The 12,009-nt window shown below is 50.0% G+C and overlaps 1 protein-coding gene across 1 annotated transcript in view; it reads left to right on the forward strand.

The window, feature by feature from the left end:
• B4GALT5 (beta-1,4-galactosyltransferase 5) overlaps positions 1-9,890 on the forward strand; it is a 75,659-nt gene extending 65,769 nt beyond the window's left edge. The window contains exons 4-9 of the mRNA XM_044262856.1: positions 630-754; positions 1,747-1,863; positions 2,487-2,674; positions 3,378-3,500; positions 5,686-5,787; positions 6,764-9,890. Of these exons, the coding sequence (XP_044118791.1) occupies positions 630-754; positions 1,747-1,863; positions 2,487-2,674; positions 3,378-3,500; positions 5,686-5,787; positions 6,764-6,911 (803 nt within the window). The 3' untranslated portion in view covers positions 6,912-9,890. The remainder of the gene's footprint in view (positions 1-629; positions 755-1,746; positions 1,864-2,486; positions 2,675-3,377; positions 3,501-5,685; positions 5,788-6,763) is intronic.
• The last annotated feature ends 2,119 nt before the right edge of the window (positions 9,891-12,009 follow it).

Here is a 12,009-nt window from a genome sequence, read left to right on the forward strand (position 1 = left end):
GTTAGGATGTCCTAGAGAAAGTACAGGCAACCAGCTTTATCTTTTAGTATAAATCCCTTGCTGATTATACCTTGTTTGGTAATATGGATGAACGTGACTTTCTCCAAGCGTTGGTTCAGAATTCTGTGGTCTTGTCCTTTTGTTCTTGCCGTCTCTTGTATAATTTCAAGCAACGACAGTAAGTCCTTCTATATTTCCGTGCCTTTGGGCTTTTCACACAGGCCCCCTTCGCTTAAGTCAGTGATGACGAGTGTTTGGGGTCTGGGCCGCATTACTTGGGATCATTGATGAGGGAACCGGGGCCCTGTATCTGTGCTTGCCTCTGGAGCACGCAGAGAGGCTCCAAGTTCAGCCTCACTCTTTCCTCCTTCCTCTTTGAGAAGTTCAGCTGCCGTTCCACGGAGTCTTAATTTCTTGACTTGCCGCTTTACGCAGCGCTAGTGATGAGCTGAGATGCAGGGAGTTGCAGGCAGGGGAAGGGCCTCCCATCTCTGAAGAACACAGTCAGCTGGAAAAAAGCACTGACCCTCCCTAGAGAGTGAAACCCTGGTCATACAGGGAAAATGTGCTGTCACTTTCTGGCCTCTTAATTCTTTTTCTCCCCCCCCCCCGCCCCCCTCTCTGTTTAGAGGGCCCAATAGACATAAACATGAGCGAAATCGCAATGGATGACATCCATGAAATCTTCTCTAAAGACCCAGCCATCAAGCTCGGAGGTCACTGGAAGCCTTCAGATTGCATGCCTCGATGGAAGGTAGGGTGTGGGGCCGTGCCCGAGGTGCCGGGAGGCCCGCCCGGCCTTGCCGTCCTTCCAAGCCACGGTGGGATTCACAGACTCTGATAATTTGTAATTTGCACCCTATGACCTGTTGCAAAGTATCTGCACTTGATGGCAACACTTCAGAGGCATGGGTTTCCCTAAGAACACTGTAACCCCAGAAACGTGCATCGTTCCTCTGACTGTGCAGGACCCTTTTGTCTTTACAGGAGTACTGGCTAAGTGAGGGGGAGGGTTGGTAGGTCTCTTGGGCCACATTGGTCAAAGTCATCTTCACAAATTTACTGCTTCGTGCCTCGTCCGGCACTGTTGGCTGTGAGTTTAGTGCAGCAAAGAGCGGCGCTCCGCAGCCCAACATTGACAGCTGCTTAGTGGTTTTCTACCTGATGGTGGTCAGGAGGCCTCAGTGTGGACCAGCCTGGCCCCTGACACTGGCCTGCGTCCGTCCATTCTTGTAACAAGTATTTGTTCAGGTGTGGCTTCTGTGCCCATCGTGCAGTGAGCAAGGCAGATATGGACTAGACGGGCTTTTCCAGCCCATCACTGGGATGTAAGGTCAACTTAATGACCAGCATTTTTTTAAAAATGTATATATATAAAAGACAGATACATGTCAGAGTGTACTGCGTGTTGTCAGGGGAGTCCTGTCTTGCGGAGTCCATTTTAGTTGTGTGCTCATTAATCTGTGGGCACGTGTGTGCGGGTCATGGTGTAGAACGAGTGTGTGCCTCTGGGTTGTGGTTAGAGTGACTCATTCAGCGGGCCGGCTGTGTACGCAGTGTGGCGCGTGCTTATGCCCCACGGTCTGCCTGCCGGCATAGCTCTCCATGGAGTGGAGGTCGCGGATAAGGCGGCCTTCTAGAATGCCCCGGGAGCTAGCTGGTCACCGATTCTGTGGCAGGGTCCTGCCGCCAAGCCGATGTTGCGGGCATTAACGGGACGGTCTGTTGTGCGGTGACCCTCTCCAGGTGGCGATCCTCATCCCTTTCCGCAACCGCCACGAGCACCTCCCGGTCCTGCTCAGGCACCTGATCCCCATGCTTCAGCGGCAGCGCCTGCGGTTCGCCTTCTACGTGGTCGAGCAGGTGAGTGGCCCGTCCTGCTCTTTCTGAGACAGCAGTTCAGGGTGGTTTCGGCCAATCCGCCTTGGCAGACAGAGCCAGTGAAACTGAACTCTTAGGACTGAGCCCCGCAGAGGTGAAAGGGGAGCACAGAGCAGCTCCTGGCTTCTGGCTGGAGTGTTACTCAGCGCCCGCAGACTTGAGTGAGTCCAGGATGGAACTTTGTTTACCCTCGAACAAAGGCCTCTTGCAAGGTGGTTTAGCCAGAGGTGCTTGGGTGGTGTCTTGGGTCTCCAGACCCAGGAAATTCCCCTTAAGATAAGGAGCGGTGGGGAGAAATGGCCGAATTGTGCTTTCTTCCCTGTATGGGGCCCGATGCTCCTCCAAAGGCCCGAGAGGTCGAATGCCTGCTCTTACAACAGTCGTGGGAGAGAGGAGCCTGGGCCCGTTACCCTTCTTATTTCTAAGGAAATCGAGGCCAGATGTCAAGTGGCTTACAAGAGGCCGTGATGAGCTGCGGGCCAGGCCCCGCTCTGGCCGGGTGATCTGTCCCAGTCGGGTTCATGAAGCTCTCCTTCAGGCTGCGCTGAGGCCGTGAAGATGGTGCTCCACAAGTCCTTTTAAAAAGACAGTTCTGCTTCTTTTAGGTTGGCACCCAGCCCTTTAATCGAGCCATGCTGTTCAATGTCGGTTTTCAAGAGGCAATGAAGGATCTGGACTGGGACTGTCTTATTTTTCATGACGTGGATCATATACCAGAAAGCGATCGGAACTACTATGGATGCGGGCAGATGCCCAGGCACTTTGCAACGAAGTTGGACAAGTATATGTATCTGTGAGTATCATTTCCTCCGGAAGAGGTTGACTCTAAAGGTGCTGCGAGGCGCAAAGATGGCAAAATCCTGTTAGCTCTGCCCCCCGCGCGGCGGCTGGCGGGTGGACGAAGGAGATGGAACACAGCCCCGGCGCGGGGCACTGTCGGGCAGGTAAAAGGAATGGAGCCCTGCCCCGCGGGGCCGGAGGTATGGACCTTGGAAACGCCGCTGTGTGAAAGAAGCTAGTTACCAGAAGCCACATGTGGCATGATTGTGCTCCCGTGACTTGTCCGGAATAGGCAAATCCATAGAAACAGAAAGAACAGCGGTTGCATCGGGTTGTGGGGAGGAAGGGAAATGAGGATAATGGGTACAGGGCTTCTTTTGAAGGTGATGAAAGGTATTAAAATGGATTGGTGTTCGTGGTTGCACAACTCCACAAATATCCTAAAAACAATGGAATTGCATGCTTTTTAAATGGATGAATCGTTTGGAATGTACAGTTATGTCTCAGTAAAGCTGTTAGGAAACAGATCAGTTAGAGAAAGATGCAGTTGGCCACAGAGGTCGATGTGTTTCAGCGTGAGGGAGCGTGGCAGGTGGTTGAGGGCGGTAGGCGCTGTGTCATACCGGAAGCAGTTCTCTAGTGCAGTGGTGGCCCTCCCCAGGGGAAGAAACCGTCCCTTGATTCCCAGATGATTCAGGCTGTATGTCTCCTTCTAGGCTTCCTTACACCGAGTTCTTCGGTGGAGTGAGCGGCTTAACGGTGGAACAGTTTCGGAAGATCAACGGCTTTCCGAACGCTTTCTGGGGTTGGGGTGGAGAAGATGACGACCTGTGGAACAGGTACTCCCCTCTTCCGGTTTCCAGGGCCTTCTAAAAATGTTGCCTTCGGCTCCCCAGACAGCACCACACAGATAGGATAGGGTGCCAGCCATGTAGGTAATGTGATCTGTTCTGGTAGTCACATTTAAAAAGGTTAAAGAAAGAACTTTGAGATGAAATTCATTTTAACATATTAATAAAACATGCCAACAGTATATTTATCACACTGTGTTGAAAATAATACCCACCCAACATATAATCAATATGAAATATTAATGAGATATACTTCACATTTATTTTTTCTCTTACTATACCTTTGAAATCTGGTACATATTTTACAGTCAAAGCACATTTCAGTGAAACCTCCCCAAGCCAGAGATCACGTATTAGTGACAGGAGTATACAGATTTATCTGTTCTGTTGGATAAGGCTTATATTATACAAGTTTGTGAGAATGATGCTATATTTGAGTAGTATAAACTAATCTCTTTACAGAATGAGTAAGTAAATAGTAACCTAATAAGGAACAAGTAAGCAAAACAGTCTCCATCATGTATCTGTTGACTTTCTCGGTGGGTTTTAAAAACGAATTTACTTGTTGCTTTAATTACAAAGTAATACTTGCTGGTAAAAATTCAGATAATAAAGGTGCATAAACCAAAGGGTATAATTCTTAATCCCTATCGCTGTGCTGTCTCGTTCCCAGGAAGCAGCTATTTTAACAGGGCTTTTCTTTCTCTACTTCTTTGTATTCAAACACAAACAACCCAGACCCATCCCTTCTCTTCCAACCCTGTTAACACGGATAGAACCACTTTGTTATCTTTAACAATTGCGTGACATTCCTTTATGGAGATGCATGATATTTTATTTTAATCCTTTCCTGTTAATGAACATTGTTCATAGTTTCGAACGTCCTTGTTCATGTGTGCAAATATTTCTTCAGAATTAATTGCTAGCTGTGGAACTACAAAGTCAAGTAAATGCCCTTTTTACATTTGGATAGTTACCAGAATTTCCCTCCAAAAGTGATCACAGAAAGATTCCAAGCAGCGGGGCGTCAACATTCCCGCTTTCTCACATCACCGCCCACGTTGGTTGTAGACAAGCTTTTATGTTTTGCCACATTTCAGCCCTTGGCTGCTGTACTGGACAAAAGAGCTCCAGATAATTCTTTCTCAGTCTGAGAGGTAAAAATCGCATCTCATCCTCTTAATTTGGGTTTCTTAGGAACCTAGTAAAGATGAACAGCTTTTCCATAAATGTAACTGGTTTGACCGGTCCTTGAATCCAGTTGAACTCCCCCAGGACATCTGTCATAATTCTCCACTCGTGCTCTCCCCAGCTCAGCAGGAGCCCCAGGCGCGGGAACAGGGGACAGGAGGAACGGGGGAGCTGGTTCTTCCCAGGCAACTGTAGACCTCTCTGTATTTACCAAACCGGAGAGAGAACACGTTTCCCAAAACAAAAGGAGAGTATAATTTGGAGTCAAGAGGAGGATGTTGAAATAATACTCTGCCAAGCTTTAAAATAGTGATGACGACCATGGATTCCATGTCGATACCCAGAGTCTGCCTCCATGTGCTACTTCTTACAGCCCTGTCAAGTGCCCAGCAAATCCAGCTTGGGAAATTCTGTCTTTATCACATGAAGAAAAGTAACTGGACACCTCCTTAAGTTCTGCTTTCCTCCTAGTATTGTGAAGTTTTACACGGAGATCAGAGGATGTCATACAAATTAGTTCGTCTCCCTGACGATGGGGGAGTAGACAGTCATTAAAGTTCATAAGCAGGGACAACACAGTGCAACTCGGACTTCACTGACTTGCTTTGTGGTAGGCTGTGGACAGGAAAGGCACTGCCCACCAGGGAGAAAAGCACTGTTGATAGGACCCAGACAAGCCGGCGGAGGGAGTGTTCGTGTGTACTCACCTACGGGGGAATGAACGCTCACTGTTGCCCCCATCCCTGAGAGCCTGTGTCTCACCTTACTCCCAAGAATTTTGCCTTTTGCCTTTCAAAAAATTTTGGTATCGTAGACCTCTTTTCTAAAGCCGTGAACTTACCCAGGGGCATGGGCGATAGAACATTTAGATGGAGAAGTTGTTCTGCTTTTCAGCCTGGGGTTTCTCAACCTTGGAGTGGGTGTGGTGGTCTGGGGTACTTGAACATGGAATCTGAAAGCCCAATGTCTTTGTCTGGGACAGAGTACAGAATGCAGGCTACTCTGTGAGCCGGCCAGAAGGTGACACCGGGAAGTACAAGTCTATTCCTCATCACCACCGAGGAGAAGTCCAATTTCTTGGAAGGTTGGTGCAGTTTGTTTGTTGTTCCTACACATCATCCTCTGTACTTGGTGTTATCAGATGTCCCAGAGCGTATCAGACTCCGCCCTCGTCTTACTCTCCACCTTCTCTCCACCGTCCGGGTCTGGCTGCGTTGCAGTTTCTAGATAGGTTTTAATGTACCTAGGAGGCGGGCGTTTGTGTGAAAGCAGATTATCGGTGAACAATTTGATCCCAGATCTTTGAAGGAAATCACTCTTCTGGCCTCTTAAGCTTCACGGTCTCCTCTGTAGCCTTCAGGGAGTTGGAGAAAGACCCACTCAGTTCAAGGTCCCATGTAGCTTACACTGACAGGGCAAAGCAGAGTTGGCTCCCCTTTCTGTGAGCTCCGGTTCGGGAAGGCTACCCCTGAGCTTCTGTTCATGTGGGTGCACTTGATCAGGAAGTTCCATTCTGGACTCATGGGGGCATGTGGACGGAGAGACAGCTCTGTGTTGAGTGCCTTTGTGTCTTGCTCACGGGGAGGAGGACTGCTCTCCGGACCACCAGTTCTGATTGCATGAGCTCTGTTGTCAGGGGCGTGAAAGGGCACGGAATGCAGACCCGACCTTGCTCACCTGGTGTATTTTTAATATCTTACCTCCCATTTCCCCGTTCCGTAACCTTACCTTGGGCCAACCATTGAACAACGGAAGCCTTGGTTTCCTTGTTTGCTTAAGGAGCGGTGCATTAAATGAAATGAGGTCATAAATAAAGCCCCTGGCATGAAGTAGGAGGGGTCTCCAATAATAACCTTCAGCAGGGAGCAGCTGGGCGGGGTGGGCTTGTCCGCCGGCCGTGGGATGCCGCGGCCGTGGGATGCCGGAGAGCTGCCCTGGGTTGTGACCCGTGTGCGGGCTGCCCTGGGTTGTGACCCGTGTGCGGGCTGCCCTGCTCTGTCCTCCACCCTGAGGGCGTTGGGCCCTCCCTCAGAGCCACCCTCTGTTCTCTGCTCAAACAGGTACGCTCTGCTGCGCAAGTCCAAAGAACGGCAAGGGCTGGACGGCCTCAACAACTTGAACTACTTTGCAAACATCACATACGACGCCTTGTATAAAAACATTACTGTCAACTTGACACCCGAGCTGGCTCAGGTGACCGAGTACTGAGATGAGGAGAGAACCTATGTTTGCTTTACCCACCGCCACCAAGAAAGCAGCCTGGGGAGAGGTCTTGGGGCTCCACACAGGAAGAGAATAGAAATACGGCATCTGGTGAAGGGTCGCAGGGTTCGAGGAGAAAATGTGAACAGAGTACACGCACAAAACGCCTTCACTGTGGCTGGGAACATCCTTCATCAGGACGGGCTTTCTGTTTTCACAAGGCGGACGTCGGTCCCGCTGCTCTTCTCCCCCGGTCTAGAACCCCAGCGTCCCGTCCCCGCCGGGATCTCCAGGATAGGAACCCACGTCCGCCGGAGTCCCGGCGCCGAGCCTGTTCCTACGAATGGCCTTTGGAGCTTCTCGGCCTTCAGAGCAAAGAGGCAACCCCACCACAGGGCAGCTGTGTTTTAGGAAGAGCAAGTGAAACACCACACACCATTCTTCTCCATCTCTGGTGTTCTCTTTGGTTTCTTTTTTTTTTTTTAATTACCTGCTTTGGGTGGGGATTGGGAGGGGGTGGGGAAGATAAATAGACCTGTAACAATCACTTCTTGAAGAAGTATAATTGTAAATAAGCCATGTAAAATGCCTTTTTTAAATTTAATTTTATAGCTGGCTCCAATTCAAACAGGATTTATATATTAGATCACTCACTTGGTTGGCAAATGCAGGGACCCCGTTAAAATGCAGTAGAAGGCTCTCACTTCCCAGATTTCTATCACTTTGGAGGGGAGTGGGTAGAGGGCATGTCACAAACAGATGGGGACAGTCCAGTCTGTCACTGGTCGCTGACTCCTGTCCCCTCCCTCCCTCTTCCAGAAGTCTTGCTCTTGACTTTGCTGTGGACTCTGACTCCCTGTTGGACACATACACTCTCATCCCAGTCTTCTGCTAAACAGGACCTCTCCCTGCTCAAAGCAGACCCCTTCAGGGGGCCTCCTGTGCACACGCCCCTGGATCTCTGGACTTAAGTTTTTGTCCTTTCGTCACCGAGAGTGGTGGGGTCAGGTGGGTGGGTTTTCTGCCTCTTCTTACCCCCCGTCTTTTTTTTTTTGCTCTTGTGGAACTTGGCCACAATTCTGAAATCTGTGCCTAAATTATCAACTAACTTCAGTGATTGCTCTGAATTTTTCCCTTTTTGGTTTCTGGGAAGATTCTTCGTCAACATTGTGAACTAGTTCACTAATGAGCGATGGTCTGAATCAGTCAGCCAGGGAGCAGGTGACACTTGGGTGCTGTGGCTCAGCTGGGGGCCAGGGTGAGGCCAGTCAGAGCTGTGTGGGTAGATAGAGCTCCTGGATGCCAGGACCCAAGCCTGAGTGCTGGGCTCACACCCTGTGCACTTCTTGAAGTTAGATTCTAAATTGCCCTTGAAGTTGTGCCTCTCTGTTTTTCCCTGAGCCAGATCCCTCCATCCATAGTCCCTCTTGGCTTCTGTAGGATTCTGAACAATGCCAGTCTTTTCCTCTCCTTTTCCATAAAGCATATTTATATATTGTGATTAGGAGTACTTTCTTGAAAAGTACTTCATATTTTTTTTAATTGCCTTGTTTGCCTTCAACTTCCTTAATTTTCATGGTTTACATGGATGTGTGTGTAGGGATATATTTGTGTATATACGTGTGGGTTTGGGGTTTTCTCCGTTGCATGTGTTGGTTCCGTGGACATATGATCCCCACAGGCTGTGGGAGTGATTGGCCAGGCCTTGTTTTTTGTTCATGCTTTTGTTCTTTTGAAGAATAGAGCGGTGTTGTAGAAAACCAACTTGCATTACAAAGCTCTTATCGGCTCATATGAGAGAGCAGGTTGCTGCCCTTGAAGATGCTGGTAAGTTGTATCATGTGTTTTAAAAGAATGTTGAGCATCTCATGCTTTAAAAGACCTTCATGAGGGAACATTCCACACAGGAGCTCACTTGGTTTTCCTTTGAAGTCTGGTGCACAGAGCAATAAAGATTTCTTTCCCTTTTTCTCCCACCTCCCCTCAGGCCTGTGTGCTGGCCTTGCCTCTGCCCCTCCTCCTGTCCCCTCTCAGCCCCGAAGGCCATGAGCGGCTTTCCGTGGGTCACAGCCATGATGTCATTTGGAAGAATTTGCCAGAACAGAGCGATCCTTGGTGAAGGATGCTGTGTGTGTACACGGCCGTGTAGTAAAATGGTCTTGTTCAAAGCTTTTCACGAACATACCTGCCACCAAGAACAAAACGTTGGCAAAGGCTACACAGCTGATTTAAAAAGAAAATGCCGATTTAAGGCCAAAAGGAAGGTGTCTTTTCACTCCTTGAGGTAGGGTCACTGAAATTACTTTGCGATCATGTGTGAGTTTGTCTTACTAGTGGAGACACCCTACTGCGCACCGCCCCGTCGTTCACCCGCCAAGCTATCATGTGGGAAACGTGGAAGTTGCAGACAGACAGCCAGGCCCGTGAGCTGTTAGTGGTGTGAGATTCTCCTGTTTAACAACAACAAAAAAAGAAACGGATAATAAGAACCAAATGTGACCTTGCGTGTATTTTGGCAGCTGAAATTCTTTCAAGGCTACTGATGGGTGACCTGTTCAGTCAGTCCCGTCCGTGTCAGCTGCGTGCAGGGAAACGTTTGTCCTTTCACGCTGGTTTTCTGAGCGAGGAGTTAACTGCAAAAATACTCCTTTGGACGTGACAGGGGCTCCTGTTGGAGCTCCTCTGTCTACCACAGTCACGAGTAGCTGAGCGACAGCCTCCTGTCCCGATTGTGCCCGCTCTCCGTGGACGATGGCATTGAACGTAGCTAGCTTCCTTCCATCACAACGTTTTTTTTTGAGCTTGCTCTTATGTTTTAAGAGGTGCCAGGGGTACATTTTTGCACTGAAATCTAAAGATGTTTTAAAAACACTTTTCACAGAAATAGTCCTTTGTCATTACATTATTTACTCATGTGTTTGTACATTTTTGTATGTTAATTTATGAATGATTTTTTCAGTAAAAAATACATATTCAAGAACCAAACCTTGGTGGTCGTCTTTTTTGGCCTAGATCAGTCTGGCTTCTAGGAGGCCTTTCCCCTCTTTTTCTCACGGAGTTCAGCGTCTGTGTGGTCCTTCAAGAAGCTTGTGGCTTCCGCGTGGCTGGGCTGGCCCCGGGTGCTCCCGAGAAAGACTGCCCGCCTGAGCCCAGCCCCCAGACCAGCTGAGGGACAGCCTCAGCCGATGGAGCAAAAGCACTAAACCCCACCTTGCGACCCAGGCGTCTTCCCACACTTGGGTTTTCTTTCCAGAATGGGCCCAGGAGATGCCCATCGAGTCAAACAAGACCCCTGGGTAGGGAGAGGAGTTGGGATCCAGAAGTTCTGGGGTCTGTCCAGGGTTTGCTGTCGCCTGGTTCCGCTTGGAGACTCTGATCAAAGCTTCTGTTTGTTGAATGTTTACCGCTCACTGGTATTTACTGAATGTAAAGTTTTGTGTCCAGGTGCTAGGAATATAATGATTAGCAAAAAGGACAGGGTCAGTGGCCTCATAGAGCTTACTGTCCTCTTTCCCCACAGCCCCAGTGGAGGGGATGATTAAAATTACAGCTTGGGCGCCTGGGTGGCATAGTTGGTCAAGCGTCCGACTCTTAATTTTGGCTTGCATCACGGTCTCAGGGTTCTGGGATCAAGCCCTCCATCTTGGACTCCCCAATGTCCCTCCCCATTCCCCAGAAAAGAAAAATACAATCTTTTAAAAAAAAATAATTAACAACCACAAAGAGTGCTGCAAAGGACATGGCTGCTGACCACAGGCATATGGTGTGGAAGGGGTCCCTGGCGGGAGGTCGGTGAACGGTGGGGTTGCGGGACCAGCAGGTTACCGGGCGAGCTGCAGGACAGAACACTGCTGGGCCAGTGCCAGGGACGAAGGGCTGCCCCGGCCGCAAGGTGGATGAAGCCAAATGCCTGGGGGGGGGCCTTGTGTGCCAAGGTAAGGAGGTTGGGTTTTATCCTTAGAACAGTGTGACCTCGAGAGTTGCCACCAGAAGGGGCTGTGTGATGTCATTAACGTAATCTTACTGGTTGGCTCGGGCTGCAGAGAAGCAAAGGAGAAGGAGGGGGACCAGGTTCAGGGCACAGTCACGTGGGCACAGTATGGAGTGGGGGCTGGGGAGATCCTGAGGGAACAGGTTGCTGTTGGGATGGAGCAACCCACCTAGCTTCTGGCTTCCCCACTTGGGTTCATGGCAAGGCCATTCTGAGATGAGGGCCCTGGAATCGGACCAGGTTCAGGCGGAAGACCACAAGATGGGTTGTGAGCGTGTTGAATTCGGGAGTTCTGAGGCCACCAAGCAGATAGGGTAAACAGTTGGGACGTACTCCAGTTGGGGACTCCAAACAGTGGGGTTCAGGGTGGATGGTGTCTCTGATGGCCTGGGAGATGAGCCCAGATTCAGGAGTGGATGCTGACGCCCTGGAGCGGAGTAGAGCAGCTCCCTCCAGAGAGAAGGTAGCCTTGGTCCCTGGCCGGAAGGGCTCCACTGGTAACAGCTGAGAAGCAGAGGGGGCAGGAGCAGGGCAAACAGAGGGGTAGGAGGAAGCAGCAGTGGGCAGGACAGGAAAGGGAAGGGAAGGGTTCGAGGGGTGGGAGGGGTTCACAGTGCTGAGTGCAGGGAAAACATGAGGAAGGTGAGCCTTGAAACTATGGGGCATGGGGAGGAGGGAATGGGAGAGGGCTCCACACGGGGGGGGGGGGGCGGGCTGCTGAGCAGGGAGGCAGTGAAGCCGTTGTGAGGGCAGTCGCCTCTCCAGTCCCATTGAAGAGAAGGCTGGAGCTCAGGGAGGGTTTGGATCCTGATTTTCCTTCAAGAGAAACCTGAGTGGCCTGAGTCATAGGGAGATGGGCACCGGAGAGAGAGAGCTGAATATCCAAGGAGAGACAGGGGCTAATTTAGCAAGAATGTTCCTGAACCACTGGCAGTGGATGAGACTAAACAAAACCCGGGAGGAATTAGGAGCCCTTCCCACGTCAGTTCTGATCGGCAGACACAAATAGCCGGTGAAGACCCGTGTGGCTGTTTAAAGAATCAAGGATCCCTTTCAGTAAGAAGTCACCAGAACTGATTCCTGGCATTACCACTTCCTCCCAACTCAAAAAAA

The sequence above is a fragment of the Neovison vison genome, chromosome 8, assembly GCF_020171115.1.
Source record: "Neovison vison isolate M4711 chromosome 8, ASM_NN_V1, whole genome shotgun sequence".
In the NCBI taxonomy this organism is placed as follows: domain Eukaryota; kingdom Metazoa; phylum Chordata; class Mammalia; order Carnivora; family Mustelidae; genus Neogale; species Neogale vison.